The sequence below is a fragment of the Pan troglodytes genome, chromosome 7, assembly GCF_028858775.2.
Source record: "Pan troglodytes isolate AG18354 chromosome 7, NHGRI_mPanTro3-v2.0_pri, whole genome shotgun sequence".
Classification (NCBI taxonomy): Eukaryota; Metazoa; Chordata; class Mammalia; order Primates; family Hominidae; genus Pan; species Pan troglodytes.
The window spans coordinates 150,672,664-150,689,505 of record NC_072405.2 but is presented as its reverse complement, the minus strand read 5'-3'; the positions used below and the strand labels follow the sequence as shown (position 1 = coordinate 150,689,505).

The 16,842-nt window shown below is 43.2% G+C and overlaps 1 protein-coding gene across 12 annotated transcripts in view; it reads left to right on the top strand.

Moving 5' to 3' along the window:
• Positions 1-16,842, top strand: part of TRAPPC9 (trafficking protein particle complex subunit 9) — a 733,986-nt gene that overhangs the window by 49,024 nt on the left and 668,120 nt on the right. For all 12 annotated transcript variants that reach the window (XM_001142596.8, XM_063816568.1, XM_063816569.1 and 9 more), the window contains 2 exons: positions 5,715-5,836; positions 13,713-13,838. In XM_001142596.8, the coding sequence (XP_001142596.4) occupies positions 5,715-5,836; positions 13,713-13,838 (248 nt within the window). The remainder of the gene's footprint in view (positions 1-5,714; positions 5,837-13,712; positions 13,839-16,842) is intronic.

Sequence of the window (16,842 nt, the reverse complement as noted above, 5' to 3'; positions counted from 1 at the left end):
GGAGGTTGCAGTGAGCCAAGATTTCGCCACTGCACTCCAGCCTGGGCGACAAGAATGAGACTCCATCTCAAAAACATAGAAAGATATTTTAGGTTCATTTTGTACTTTCCCTGTTCCAGCTCTGGAACCGGACATTTTTCTAAGGAGCTTTAGTTTCTTTTGTTGGAAAGTGGTATTTAGAAACCAAGGTCTGGTCACTAAGCATGCTCATTGCTACTAAGGTTCGTTGATTCTAGGCCCTTTGAGAAGTTCTACTGTTATGTCAAGTTCATACTAACTAACTAACAAAACCCCTACCTAGAGTTAGAGTTCAAGGATTGGTTGTGGTTCTTTTGGTCATGATACTTGGTCATGATACCAAGGATAAATACACAGGGTGCTGCAGTCAGAGGTTACTTGGATTTGTCCTTTAATGCTTCCTGTCAGTGTGATTATGTTATTTGAAATGTAATTATTTCTGTTTATATATCATTAATGAGTTTCCCCATCTTTGCTGATTTTTTAAATCTTTTTTCCTTTTTTTATTTTTACAGTTCTTTGAGTTGCTGTTTTATATTTCTAAATCTATATAATTTTTTTTTTTTTTGAGACAGTCTCGCTCTGTCGCCCAGGCTAGAATGCAGTGGTACAGTCTTGGCTCACTGCAAGCTCTGCCTTCTGGGTTCACGCCATTCTCCTGCCTCAGCCTCCCGAGTAGCTGGGACTACAGGTGCCCGCCACCACGCCGGGCTAATTTTTTGTATTTTTAGTAGAGATGGAGTTTCACCATGTTAGCCAGGATGGTTTTGATCTCCTGACCTTGCGGTCCGCCCACCTCGGCCTTCCGAAGTGCTGGGATTACAGGCGTGAGCCACTGCGCCCGGCCTTTTTTTTGTTGTTGTTTTATTTTTGAGATAGAGTCTCGCTCTGTTGCCCAGGCTGGAGTGCAGTGGCATGATCTTGGCTCACTGCAATCTCCGCTTCCCGGGTTGAAGCAATTCTTGTGCCTCAGCCTCCTGAGTAGTTGGGACTACAGGCGCATGCCACCATGTCTGGCTAAGTTTTGTATTTTTAATAGAGCTGGGGTTTTACCATGTTGGCCAGGCTGGTCTTGAACTCCTGACCTCAGGCGATCTGTCTGCCGCAGCCTCCTAAAGGGCAGGGCTTACAGGCATGAGCCATTGCGCCTGGTCAAATCTATATAAAATGTTAATATGATTCCAAAAATCAAAACTATATAAAAAGGGTTACCCAGAGAAGTGCCACTTCCTCTCCTATTTTTTTTTTTTTTTTTTTGGAGACAAGGTCTCATGCTCTCGCCCAGGCTGGAGTGCAGTGGCATGATCACAGCTCCAGCCTTGGTCTTCTGGGCTCAAGCAGTCCTCCTGCCTCAGCCTCCCAAGTAGCTGGAAATCACAGGCGCGCGCCACCATGCCTGGCTAATTTTCATGTGTTTTTTTGTGGAGATGGGATTTTGCCACGTTGCTCAGGCTAGTCTTGAACTCCTGGGCTCAACCCAGGAGCCTTCCTTGGCCTCCCAAAGTGCTGGGGTTATAGGTGTGAGCCACCGCGCCCAGCGCCTCTCCTATTCTTTCCACTTCGTTTCCCTACCCTTATATCATTTGTTCCTGGCCTTTTCTTCTTCTTCTTATTTTTTAAATAAACACATTGATGTTCTTAATTCTTTTTCTTGTGCAAAAGGTAAGATATTACATATATTCTTTTGTACTTGGTGTTTTTTATTCTGTTTTGGTTGCTAATGTATCCTGGAGATCAGTCCATATCAGCTTATGGAGATCTTTCTCATCCACTTTCACAGCTGCGTGGCACACTAAGTGTGCAGGTACCGGGTTTTATTTCACCACTCTTCTGCATGTGGATGTTTGATTGTTTCCAGTGTTTGGGAGTTACAGATAATATATCAGCAAATCACATTGCATAGGTATGTTTCTGTACTGTTGAAGGTGTGTCTTCAGTGTAAATTCCTAGAAGTGGAATTACTGGGTCAAAAAGTAAACATAAATGTAGTGTTACTAGATCCTGCCAAAGTCTTCTTCATAAAGGCTGCATCATTCGCACTCACAGTAGCAGTGCATGCGAGTGTTTTCTCCATATATACACCAACACTGTGTGTTGTCAGGCTTTTAACATTTTTGCCAACTAGATACGTGACAAATGGCATCTCTTACCATTAATGAAGTTGAATATCTTAAAATGCTTAAGGGTCATTTTTATGTTTTTCTTTTATGAATTATCTGCCCAAATCTTTTGGCCATTTTTTTTTTTTCTGTTGGATTTTTAGTTGTGTTTTTCTTTTTCAACTTTTGTGACCTTGATGTATGTGGAATTAGCCGTTTGTGATATATGTTGCATATATTTTTAAATCAGATTATCATTTATGTTTTGCTGTGTTTATAGTAATTTTGCTGCGTTTTTATGTGGTTGAATATATTAGTCTTTTATCGCATTTAGGTTTGTGTGATAGAGAGCCTTTTCCTTTGTCCAGGTTTTAGAGGAATTTACCCGTGTTTTTTGAACTATGGTTTTCTGTTTTACATTCAGATCTCAGATCCATTTGGAGTTTAGTCTTGTGTCTCCTGTGAGGTGTGGGTTTGATTTTTTTTTTTTTTTTTCCAAATGGCCACTCAGGTGTCCCAGACCATTATTAAAAAGTCCATCTTGGCCCTGGTGATTCCAGGCACTGTGTCCTGGTGCTGGAGGACTCGATCCCACACTGTGGCTTATGGATGCCTTGTCTTCCTGCCATTCCTCTACAAAATAAAGCCCACAGTGCCCACGTAGCAGGGTTTTTGTTTTGTAGTTGGACAGCAGATGTTAGTGACCCAGGCTGGTGCTAGCCTGTTAGTCATTGCTAAAATTATTGCCACACTGGTTCTTGGTGTATCTAAGCCCTTTTTGTTCTTCTCTCTAGGAGAGAAAGGCAAACCTTTCTCAAGCGGCATCCATCTCTGCTGTCTTCTTTCTTTTTTTTGCTTTATCTTATGTGTATGTCTGGGTTTCCAGTTTTGTGCCTTGTATACAGTCTTGTGTGGTAGCAGCTCAGTACCTATCTCTTTAGTGAATGATGAAAGCATTGTTGGGCTGATACTTGAGAACCTTTGTGGTGGTGCCCTTTTCAACCTTCCCCCCTCCCCGTGACTTCTCATCCATGCTCTTTCTTTGTCTCTCCTCCCATCTGGGTCTTAGCCTCCTGTGGCATTGATTTTCCTGCCTGTAATCTACAGGCTATGGGTCTTGATGGCTCTGGTCGACTAGTTCATGATGACATCTCATACGGGCTGTCACAACTTTACAGATGTCGAGAAAGATCAAATCTATGGCTTACTAGTGTTTCTAGAACTTATTAGTCTTTTGTTGAATGAAATTAAATTGGTCTGACCCACTAAGCTCTCTTGGGAGCGATGCTCTTGTTATTTTCCTATGGTTTATATTTTTCTTGGTTGCTCCACATAGAAGTTTTTCCTCTAGCCTTGATGTTGAAATTAAGTTTATCAGCTAGACGCAGTGGCTCACACCTGTAATTCTAGCACTTTGGGAGGTCGAGTTGGACAGATCACTTGAGGTCAGGAGTTCAAGACCAGCTTGGCTAACATGGTGAAACCCCATCTCTACTAAAAATACAAAAATTATTGGGGCTTGCTGGTGGGTGCCTGTCATCCCAGCTACTTGGGAGGCTGAGGCAGGAGAATCACTTGATTGTAGCGAGGAGGGGGATTGTAGCGAGCTGAGATCGTGCCACTGCACTCCAGTACCACTGCACTCCAGCCTGGGTGACAGAGAGAGAGACTCTGTTTCAAAGAAAAAAGAAATTAAGTTGATCAAATTAGCCCTCATGACTGGAGATGCCCTTTCTTTAAAAGGTGGAGGGAGCACTTGTTCCTTCTCCGTTGGGGGGATTTCCCTCTTACGCTTTGATCATTTACTCCCAGAGAAGAGATGAGATACCATATGAAGAATGAAAAACCCACCTCATTCTGACCCCCCCCCCCCCACCATTTCTCCAAGGGAAAAAAAGAGAGTAAAACTCAACAATGTGAAGATAATTCATTATAGCTAATGAAATAAATCAAGACTCCTTGTCACTTACTATATATTAACTTATGCTAGAAACAAATGTATTATAAGCATGAAAAGCACACAAAGCACCACACTTCTGTCGTTAAGAACATAGGCCCAAGATGGCCTCCTACTTGGGGTCACCAGCTCTGTAATTGTGAGAACTAGTAAGGAGATTTAACCTCTGTAGGATCTTGTCTCCTCCCCTGCAGAGATGGGGTACACTAAGAATACTCTCATAGAGTTGCTGTAGATGATGACACGTGTGGATGTTCCTGACGTAGGTCCTGCTTCCACTGAGTGTGAAAAAATGTCGCTTTTGCCCCTATGGCATTATAACAACTGTGTGAATGCTCACTGCTCGAAGGGGTGCCTGGTACCTGGGGGATGGAGTTCTCAATTCTCTACCCACAGTTTATGTCACCGGGTCTTGCTGATTTGGATCTATTCTTTAAAAAGTGCATATTTGAGATATATTTTTCCAAGCATGCCCTTTTCTATTATCATTTATAGTTCTTCCCTCTTGTCTCTTGCTGTGATTTTCACAAAATCAGCAGGAAACAAAGTCCTAAACCACCTGCCTCTCCACAGTTCTGTTACAGTTCTTTCTTCCCTCACCAGAAGAGGATTTTGCACATGAAATGCTTCGCTCCCCTTTTCTTAGAGTTCTCCTTCCATTTGTCCATCCATCTCTCCACTTACCTGTTTATTCTTCTGTCTTGTTCCAAAAAACCTTTTGAGGCAGCTTACAGAATTAGAGAACAAACAATAAGCAGATGAAAAAACTGGACCAAGATTAGAAAACAAGGGTAAGAAGTGAGCTGCACAGGGGATGAGGGCAGTGTGAGATGCACGTCTTTGGCCTTGTGAGATTATACAGATGGGTGGCAAGCTCATCCCTGAGCCTCCCAGCAGCGCAAGGGAAACAGGATTTGTGGGAGATGCTCACTCTCTGTAAGCTAAACAAGTGGTTTCATAGAAGCCCAGCTTTCCCTGCTATTGAGATTTAGGAGAATATTTTTTGAGTGTTCTGTGAAGTCAATGAATATTTTATCTTTATTTTTTTTCTGCCAGAGTTCTCTGTTTAGTTGGTTATATTCTTTAAATGGAAGTTGCTCCAAAATGCTTGTCCATGTGGGTTTGGTGGCTGGGGAATCAAATGCTTCTGCTTATTGATAGGAGTTGGTCAGAAATAGAAAAAGGCATAGAAAGCATACTATCATTTATAATTTTTTTTTTAAATGCCGTGTGGTTCAGAAAATGCTTTTGCGTAGTTGACCTCCTTTGAGGATGCGGGGTGGTTTCTTGCTAACATGAAGAGCTTCAAGCTATGAGAGAATGTGTGCTGACTTCACCATTGCCTTCAAGACAATTGAGCTAGTTACTGTAAATATGTTACTTTTATGTAATGCATTTCATGTTCTTCAATAAAAAATTTCAAAAGGGAGGAAAACTTATTTTGAGTTAACTAACATTTAATACAATGCTTTGATAGCAAGGCTATTATAGGAAGCATATAAGCTGTGAAGACTAAACACTTACATTATTTAAATTTCAGTAGGGCATATTTAAGTTTTGTCTTATTCATGCTCCTCTTTAACAAATAAATAATACAGAAAAAGCAAAAGATTATTTCTTTTCTTCCTCTTGGTTTGCAGGTGCCCTCACCACCAATGGCATCAACCCTGACACCAGTACTGAGATCGGACGTGCTAAGAACTGCCTTAGCCCTGAAGACATAATTGACAAGTATAAAGAGGCGATTTCCTATTACAGCAAGGTGATTTTATGGCTTTGTGATTTTTTTACACAGTTGTGTTGTTTTAATCAGAAGTTTCCATTTTACATTGTGTAATGCTGCAGTGTCTCTTAATTATTTATTTCTGTAAGTATTCATGTCTTGCTCTCTAATGCATAGTACTATATGCCTAAAATGTTTTCTTTTTCTGATTCAAAACAGTGTAGGTTTAGTATAATAAATTTGGAAAAGGGAGAAAAAAGGCTCTCATGGCCCGCGTACTCACAGATAATGATTGTTAATATTTTATATCTATTTTCTGGTTCTTTTATCAAAGTATATTATTTATATTTTAAGAAATGGAGCATACTTATGTACTGTGTGGTGACCCATTTTAGTCTGTGTTTTCTATGCTGTTGAAATCTTCCATGGCATAATTTTCAGTGACCTGTAGAGCATTCCATCTTATGGAGGCACCCTTCTTTTTAGTTTGGATTGAAAACAATTTCGCATTCCAAATGTACTTACTAAAATACTGGAAAAGAAAAGTTGTGCGGAAGAGTGGCATCAAGTGAAAAAATGAAAGTCCTCTACCTCCTCTACTCTTATTAACAACTTGGTTTATTATCAACAACTTGGTCCATAGCCTCCATGACCTTTGTGCCTATGAGACACACACACACACACACACACGCACACATGCTCACACACACGTGCACACATGCACGTACACACGCATGCTCACACGCACACACATGCACGTACACACGCATGCTCACACCCGCACACAATGCACATACGCATGCTCAGACCCGCACACAATGCACGTACACACGCATGCTCACACACATGCACACACACATGTTCACACACACATGCACGTACAAGCATGCTCACACACGCACACACATGCACGTACACACTTGCTCACGTGTGCACACATGCACGTACACACATGCTCACACGTGCGCACACATGCACGTACACACACATGCTCACATACACACGCACATCTTATTTATGAAAATGGGATCATAGTATGTTATTCTGCACTTGCTTTACCCACTCAGCAGTATCTCATAGACCACAGGTGTACTCTCGCCTCCGGACCTGCTTGCTTCTTTCAGAGCATGTGGAAAGGTTTTCTAAAATCCTGCTTGCTTCTTTCAGAGAGTGTGGAAAGGTTTTCCAAAATGTGGATGTAGTCATGTATTCATCAAGACATTTTGTGAGACATGCTCATAAACAGCACCTAGAACAAGATGAAATGCCTGCTCTTACAGATTTCACAGCTTGCCTTAATTTGCTTAATTATTCTCTCGTGGATGGATACTTAGGCTTTCTCACTTTTTCACCGTGAATTAGAAAAAATGCTTTACTGAACATTTTTGCCCCTATATTCTTGTGTTCTTGTATCCTTATTCCTTTAGATTCAATTTTTCTAGAAATTTATCCTGGATATGATATTAACATTTATCATAGGTTATGTTCAAGTTACTCTCCAAATTCCTCCTCTGATGGAGAGTGAAAAGATGTAGAATTATTTATTTCACCAATCCTGTTACTGATTATTATTTATTTCTGTTTTTTCTTCCCCCTATTGTAAACAGTTCTCTGATAAATGCCCGTATGCATACATCTTTTTGGATTGATTTTTTTTAAGGGAACAATTCCTAGAAGTTGACTTGAGTTAAAGAGTATATGTTTTTTTTGGCATGGTACAGTGGCTCATGCCCGCCAGTAATTCCAGCACTTTGGGAGGCTGATATAGGCAGATTGCCTGAGCTCAGGAGTTTGAGACCACCCCGGGCAACATGGTGAAACCCTGTCTCTACTAAAATACAAAAAATTAGCCAGATGTGGTGGTGTGCACCTGTAGTCCCAGCTACTCGGGAGGCTGAGGCTCAAGAATCACTTGAGCCCTGGAGGCGGAAGTTGCAGGGAGCCGAGATCACACCACTGCACTCCAGCTTAGGCTACAGAGTGAGACTCCGTCTCAAAAAAAAAAAAAAAAAGTATACTTTTCTTAAAGTGTTATATATTCCTGTATTGTCCTCCAAAAAGGTTATTAAGAATTTACTCCTCCATAAACAAACACTAGCTATTATTTTTGAAAAATATTTGCCAATACAGCTGAGTGCATTGGCTCATGCCTGTAATCCCAGCACTTTGGGAAGCTTAGGTGGGCGGGTCACTTGAGGCCAGGAGTTTGGCATTATGCTTAGAAATATCTTTTTTTTTTTTTTGGAGACAGAGTCTTGCTCTGTTGCCCAGGCTCGAGTGTAGTAGCATGATCTGGGCTCACTGCAACCTCCGCCTCATGGATTCAAGCGATTCTCCTGTCTCAGCCTCCTGAGTAGCGGGACTACAGGTGCGAGCCACCATGCCCGGCTAATTTTTTATATTTTTAGTAGACACAGAGCTTCACCATGTTGGCCAGGCTGGTCTCGAACTCCTGACCTCAAGTGATCTGCTCACCTTGGCCTCCCAAAGTTCTGGGATTACAGGCGTTGGCCACTGCACCTGGCCTGCTTAGAAATACTTTCTTAATGATAGAATAAAACTCTTTTCCTTAGTTTTTAAATCTCTAAAATGAGGATGATAACAGTACCCATCATCTCATAGAGCTGTAGTTAAGATAAGCTGAGATAATCTATGCAAACATATATTTGTATTCACCGTTATTAGCATTTAAAATATTTTTATAATTATCTAATTATCTGTAATTTATTTTGTGTGTATTATGACATAAGAATACAATTTATTTTTTCCAGGTCATTACCTCATTGTCGCACCACAATGTATTGAATTCATATTTTTTTCTTTTTGATTTGAATTCTTAGCTGTACTAAATACTTTCACATATTAACTTTTCATTCCTTTCTATGAATCTTTCTTTTTTTCAGCACCATATTTTATCTATTTTAGTAGTTTACTTGATATCTAAGAGTGTTTCTTTCTTTCTTTCTTTTTTTTTTTTGAGACAGGGTTTTGTTCTGTTGCCCAGGCTGGAGTGCAGTGGCGTGATCACGGTTCATTGCAGCCTTTATCTCCCAGGTTCAGGTGATCCCCCCACCTCTGGCTTCCTGTGTGCTGGGACTACAGGTGTGCAACACCATGCCCAGCTATTTTTTTTGTATTTTTTGTAGAGTTGGGGTTTTACCATGTTGCCCAGGCTTGTCTTGAACTTCTGGCTCAAGCAGTCTGCCTGCTTCGGGCCTCCCAAAGTGCTGGGGTTACAGGCGTGAGCCACTGCACCCACCCATTTTTTTCTTTTTGAGACAGGGTCTTGCTCTGTTGCCCAGTCTGGAGTGCAGTAGCATGATCACAGCTCACTGTAACCTCAAAATCCTTGACTCAACCAATCCTCCCACCCTCATCCTCCTACCTCACTTGGCCTCACTCAGATGACCAAGTAGCTGTAACTACAGGTACACGCCACCACGCCTGGCTAATTTTTTATTTTTTATTTGTAATGATGGGGTCTGTCCATGTTGCCCAGGCTTGTCTGGAACTCCTGGCCTCAAGCAATCCTCCCACCATGGCCTCCTGAGACGCTGCGATTACAGGCCTAAGCCACTACACATAACCTCCCAGAATAAAACATATTGAAAGCCCCATCAAAACTCCAGTCTGTTTTTTTTTAACTTGAACAAATTATTTTAGAATTTTTGAGGAATAATATATTAATCATACTGGCCATGAAAATTTGGATGGTAGGAAAGAATTAACAAAAAAAAAGTGGTTGAGTGCAATGGCTCATGCCTGTAATTCCAGCACTTTGGGAGGCTGAGGTGGGAGGATCACTTGAGCTCAGGAGTTCCAGACCAGCCTGGGCAACATGGCAAAACCCCGCCTCTACAAAATATACAAAAAAATTAGCCGGGTGTGGTGGTGCACACCTGCTTTCTCAGCTACCAGTGAGGCTGAAGTGGGAGGATCACCTGAGCCTGGGAGATTGAGGCTGCAATGAGCTGTGATCAAGCAACTGCACTCCAGCCTGGGCAACAGAGCAAGACTCTGTCTCAAAAAAAAATTTTTTTTTCATGATTTCATTTTAAATCTCTTTGTAATATACGTTAAAATATGTAAATTTAACCAAAAATATGTGGGAAAAATTTGTGATGACTTTTATTCTCACGTCAATAGAAACTGTTTTAAGAGTTTTGAAGGAAAAATGGCATTTCCATAGAATCAAGTCCCTGTGTTAGTTTTTTCTTGTGTCATGAAACAGTATATACAATTGATAGATTTCTGACTTCATTGTTGGTATTTAAGCAGGTATAAGTAGCTCCTTTTTCTGATCGTCTGTGATAACATATTTAATATAACACAGATTACATGTACATTATGTGTGTGGAAAAGGGGAGAAATGAAGCCTATCCTTTCTGGCATAGTAATTATAAAACTGCTTGTCCCACCTTATACATGATTTTAGTGAGAAAGATAACCAGTTGCGCCTTTGCTTCTTCGTGGTTGGTAAATAGACTGCATGTTCATTAGCAGTGATGCCACACCAGGCCGCTAGTGGGTCTTAGCAAAGGCTTGTCGATTATATGCATTGGTTTTCACATGTCCTAATGCCCCAGCAAAAGAATATTAGTGTGTTTTTCCTCCCAACCTCTGTTTCTCTTCAGGTACTAGTATACGTGGACAACCTCTATAAACCCTTTCTTTAATTTTAAATTATGCAACATCAATTGAAAATCAGTCCAGTTGGGATAACTAGGAAAAAAAATAAAAATAAGGTTTGGAGTAGAAAACAAAAATGCAGAATGCCTAGCATGGAGGATTTTGCAGTGGAGGCTTGGGAGGGAGAAGGGCATCGGAGGGAAGGAAGGAGATCCATCCATCTGAACTCTTCTTTTGTGGAAGAGTTCTGGAACCTGAATCCTTTCTCCTTTCCCTGCTCCCGGGTCTGGAGCCACATGGTGTGTAAGAGGGGCTGGGGGTGGCTCTCCTGGCTTGAAGCTAGGAGAACTGGGGATGAAGCTTAAGAGATACTCCCCAGTTTATTGCGTAGTTGAATGAAATTCCACGAAGCCTTTTCTGTTCCAAACGCCCTCATTTGTTCTTCATCTCAGGAACCATAATAGGAACTGAGAAGTAGGAACAAGCAACTCGGAGACAAAGTCAGAAAGCATTGAGCACACAGGGAGCCGGATTTTTTGCAACTAAGTAAAATGAATTTACAACAACTGCATTACAGCTGCAGGTGTGAGAGTTTCTAAAAATGTTTTAGAGTACTACAGGGGATGATAAGCAGAAATGAATAGCAAAGCATCCATTGATAATATTTTGAAATTTTGCAAAATAGCAAGCTACTGTGGTCATATTATTTTAATGAATGCATACACATTTATGTGGCATTCATAGACTCACTCAGCCACACCAATCGCTTTTGCTTCCATAAAGGATAGACTTTCTCACAAACAAATTCTCTGGCTTTGGTGGGGAGGTGTATTAGTCCATTTTCATGCTGCTGATAAAGACGTACCGGAGACTGGCAATTTACAAAAGAAAGAGGTTTAATTGGACTTACAGTTCCGTGTGGCTGGGGAAGCCTCACAATCATGGTGGAAGGCAAGGAGGAGTAAGTCCCGTCTTACATGGATGGCAGCAGGCGAAGAGAATGAGGAGAGGACTCCAAAGCGGAAGCTCCTGATAAAAACACAGATCTCATGAGACTTATTCACTACCACAAGAACAGTATGGGGGAAACCACCTCCACAATTCAATGATCTCCCACTGGATCCCTCCCACAACATGTGGGAATTGTGGGAGTACAATTTAAGATGAGATTTGGGTGGGGACACAGAGTCAGATTATTATCATTCCACCCCTGGCCCCTCCAAATCTCATGTCCTCACATTTCAAAACCAATCATGCCTTCCCAGCAGTTCCCCAAAGTTTTAACTCATTTCAGCAGTGACTCAGAAGTCCACACTTCAAAGTCTCATCTGAGACAAGGCAAGTCCCTTCTGCCTATGAGCCTATAAAATCAAAAGCAGGCTGCTTATTTCCTAGATACAATGGGGGTATACACATTGGGTAAATACAACCATTCCAAATGGGAGAAATTGGCAAAAGGGGTTACAGGGCCCATGCAAGTCCGAAACCCAGAGGGGCAGTCAAATCTTAAAGCTCTAAAATGATCTCCTTTGATTCCATGTCTCATATCCAGGTCATGCTGATGCAAGAGGTGGGTTCCCATGGTCTTGGGCAACCCTGCCCCTGTGGCTTTGCAGGGTACAGCCCCTGTCCCGGCTGCTTTCATGGGCTGGCATTGAGTGTCTGTGGTTTTTCTAAGTGCACAGTGCAAGCTGTCAGTGGATCTGCCATTCTGGGGTCTGCAGGATGGTGGCTTTCTTCTCACAGCTCCACTAGGCAGTGCCCCAGTAGGGACTCTATGTGGGGGCTCCAACCCCATATTTCCCTTTTGCACTGCCCTAGCAGAGGTTCTCCATGAGAGCCCCACTCCTGAAGCAAACTTCTGCCTGGGCATCCAGCTGTTTCCATACATCTCCTGAAATCTAGGCGGAAACTTCCCAAACTTCAGTTATTGACTTCCGTGCACCCACACGCTCAACACCACATGGAAGCTGCCAAGGCTTGGGGCTTGCACCCTCTGAAGCCATGGCCCGAGCTGTATGTTGGCTCCTTTCAGCCTTGGCTGGAGTGGCTGGGACACAGGCACCAAGTCGCTAGGCTGTACACAGCATGGTGACCCTGGGCCCGGCCCACGAAACCACTTTTTCCTCCTAGGCCTCCAGGCCTGTGATGGGAGGGACTGCTGTGAAGACCTCTGACATTTTCCCCATTGTCTTGGGGATTAACATTTGGCTGCTTCTTATGCAAATTACCACAGTCGGCTTGAATTTCTCCTAAGAAAATCTGATTTTCTTTCCTATCTCATTGTCAGGCTGCAAATTTTTCAAACTTTTATGCTGTTTCCCTTTTAAAACTGAATGCTTTTAACAGCACCCAAGGTACCTCTTGAATGCTTTGCTGCTTAGAAATTTCTTCTGCCAGATATCCTAAATCATCTCTCTCAAGTTCAGAGTTCCACAAATCTCCAGGGCAGGGGCAAAATGCCACCAGTTTCTTTGCTAAAACGTAACAAGAATCACCTTTGCTCCAGTTCCCAACAAGAACTGAGATCTCCATCCGAGACCACCTCAGCCCTCTTTCGTTGTCCATATCATTGTTCATTTCATTGTCCATATCATTATCAGCATTTTGGTCAAAGCCATTCAACAAGTCTCTAGGAAGTTCCAAACTTTCCTACATTTTCCTGTCTTCTTCTGAGCCCTCCAAACTGTTCCAACCTCTGTCTGTTACCCAGTTCCAAAGTCGCTTCCACATTTTCAGGTATTTTTTCAGCAACACTCCACTCTGGGTACGAATTTACTGTATTAGTCTGTTTTCATGCTGCTGATAAAGACATACCTGAGACTGGGCAATTTACAAAAGAAAGAGGTTTAACTGGACTTACAGTTCTATGTGGCTGGGGAAGCCTCACAATCATGGCAGAAGGCAAGGAGGAGCAAGTCAGGTCTTACATGGATGACAGCAGGCAAAGAGAGAATGAGGAAATGCAAAAGCAGAAACCCCTGATAAAACCATCAGATCTCATGAGACTTATTCACTATCATGAGAACAATATGCGGGAAACCACCCCCATGATTCAATTATCTCCCACCAGGTCCCTCCTACAACATGTGGGAATTATGGGAGTACAATTCAAGATGAGATTTGGGTGAGGACACAGAGCCAAACCATATCAGGAGGGGTATCTGGAGCCCTGTGATGGGGAAAGTGCTGTTGTAGTTATTGAGTCCCAGTAGCACAGCCTTTAGAATGTGACAGAAACATCTGAACTCTTTTTTGACTGAGGCATTTCCTTTACACCCTGCAGTATAAGAATGCGGGAGTGATTGAGTTGGAAGCGTGCATCAAGGCTGTACGTGTCCTTGCAATTCAGAAACGGAGCATGGAAGCATCAGAATTTCTTCAGAATGCAGTTTACATTAACCTTCGACAGGTGAGTGTATGTCTACCTGTAAGTGGAAGAGTTCATCCAGTTCTTATGGAATTGATTCACTATGAATTCAGCTTATTTCGTTTTGCTGAGGTTCAGCATGCCATGATAAAAACTGTTGAATCTTAACTTGATTTCTAATTAACGTGGTTATTTGTATATTTTACTTCTTTCATTGTGGTATTTAACTTTCAAAATTCAGAACTTGCTGTCCTTTGCATTTTTTTTTGTTTGTTTGTTTTTTTGGAGAAGTAACTGTGTTTTACCAGCTTGGCAACCTTCAACAAGCTTCACGCCTCTTGTCTTGATATTGTCACTCATGAAGTACTTGCCATTTGTAACCCTGTTTGGGGTGTTGGGTTTATAAAACATGCAGTTTGTGAAGGCACTTATATAGCTCCTTTGACACAGTGGTAACCCAGCAAATAATACTTAAATCTGAATCTAAATGGATTTTTAATAAAACAATCATCAAAACCTTTAGTTGTGGATTGATAATGCTAAATCCTAAAATTGATAGTCTTAGAAGGATTTTAGATATTTAGTTAGTTTAACTTGGATCTTTATAGATAGGGAAACTGAGACCAAGTTAAACAATTTGCTTAAGGACACCAGATGAGTATGAGAACGTAGGTCACTGTAATTCAGCAGATACTTAGTGAGGAGGGCGTTGTGCTAAGGGTGGGGGAAAGAGAGCTGAGGCAGGTGGGTCCTGTCCTCATCCATCTGACAGTTTTGTGGGAAAGGCAGACATTGAGCAGCGGGTAAGTGGAAAAAAATTGGAGGTACAGGTACCAAGGGAGCAAGTGGCAAAAGGATTTAACTTAGTTTAATGGAGGTGGAGGGTGTGGGGGCCAGGGACAGTCTCTAAGTCAGTGAGATTGGAACTGGGCCTTGAAGGATGAATAGGAGATAGCCAGAGGTAAAGAGGAGATGGGAGAAGGTCATTCAGGAAGAAGATGGCTCAGCATGAGTGATGCCCAGAAACAGAACACATCACTGGGAGAGACCAAATAAAGTCAGAGATGGCGGTGGGGGTGGAAAGATGGGGAGATGGAGAGGGAGGGGAGGAGAGGGAGGGAGGGAGAGGAAGAGAGATGGGTAGGGAGGACAGAGTCTGAGCGGGAGGGCTTTCTCGGCCAGGTGAAGCATTTGGGGCTGCTTCTAAGAGTGGCGGGTTTTAAAAGCAAGGTCTTGGCCAGGCGCAGTGGCTCACGCCTGTAATCCCAGCACTTTGGGAGGCTGAGGCAGGCGGATCACGAGGTCAGGAGATCGAGACCATCCTGGATAACATGGTGAAACCCCATCTCTACTGAAAATACAAAAAATTAGCCAGGCGTGGTGGCGGGTGCTTGTAGTCCCAGCTACTCAGGAGGCTGAGGCAGGAGAATGGCGTGAACCTGGGAGGCAGAGCTTGCAGTGAGCCAAGATCACACCACTGCACTCCTGTCTGGGTGACAGAGTGAGACTCTGTCTCAAAAAAAAAAAAAAAAGGCAAGGTCTTAACATCAGGGACTGATGTGACCAGATTTGTATGGAGTGGAGGGAGAGGGAGGGAGGGGACCCATTGCAGAGGCCCTTGGGGAGCCCAGGCGAGCAGTGCTGACAGCTTCCCCAAAGGACTGGGGCTGTTGGCGGGAAGGCCAGCCCGCTGGAAACGTGCTTGGGAGTCTACGTGGAAAGGGTCGGCGGCCGGCTGTGGGTCGGGTGGAATGGAGTGTTGCTCTGTTAGGTGCCCGATGGTCAGGCTGGGCTCCGAGGAGGGCAAGCTGCAAGGCAGTGGTGGAGGGAAAGAGGAGAGGTTCAGCTTCTCACATAACGAGAGAGGTGTGGGTCTGGGGGCTCAGGCGAGAGACAGGGCAGGGGGTGGAGGAGAGAGGAGACTTTCAAATCAGTTTCTCTTTTGAACACACAAAGAAGTATGACTAATAATAAGACACTCATGCTTATCATCCAGATTTAATATGTTGGAATGTTGCCACATTGACTACAGAGATTCTTAATTTTTTCAGTTGAAAGCAGATAACCTAAGTAGAAACAAAATAACAGTTCACCACCATCTCAGAGTTGGTCCATATTTTGGTACTTTATAATGTTTATAGCCATAGTCTATAAAAAGAGAGGCGTTTTAGCATGAGAGTTGAGCACACAGACTGGATACAGACTGCTGGGGTTGGCATTCCAGCTTCACTTGCCTTGGCGAGATATTTAACCTCTGTGTGCCTCAGTTCCCTCTTCTGTAAAGTGTATTTACTGCCCCTTGGACCCGTCATCTTGGCTAATTTCCTAGATTAGACGTTGGTAGGGAGGCCGATAAGTCAAAGTGGCAAGTGTCAGTGTCACACCAAAGGGAGCGACCAGAACAGAGTAAAGCCCATAAACCGAGTAAAAACAAACAACAACACAGTCCCTCAAAGCTGTAGGCCACGTAGTGTGAGGGAAACAGCACCACCACTGGTGCAGTGGGTCATCAGAAGAGCGTTAGGAAGAGGTCCATATCTTGCAGTTTATGTTGAAGTTTCTGGTAAAGATGGGCAGAAGCGGGAACCTGACACTTCAAAGTGGAAACTTCAGTTACCTGGGCGCCCAAGGGGAGGTGTTCTCCCCAGTGATGCCGGGCAAATGAACCAACAGCTGGATCATACTTCTCATTTGACATGCTTTTTGGGGGACCTACGTGGGGTTCAGCACTGCGCCGGGCCACAGATTTGCAGGGCCAATGAGGATGTGGTCCCTGCCCCGGAGCCTGATGCTCTAAGTGCTGAGGGTGGAGGGCTTCCCGGAGGAGGTGCTCTCTGAGGAGAGTGAAAAGTACTCAGCAGAGTGGTGCTGAGGAGCCTCTGAGCAGAGAGACTGGGTGTAAACATGTGGCTGAGTGTGAGCTCTGAGCACAGAAGTCACTTGGGGGTCATAGCAGTTTTGTTTGTGAGGGACAGTGTGGGGAAGAGAGGCCCCAACGCAGGCTGAGGTCAGTTCCTGTCACAGGTCTTGCATAAAAGTCATCAGG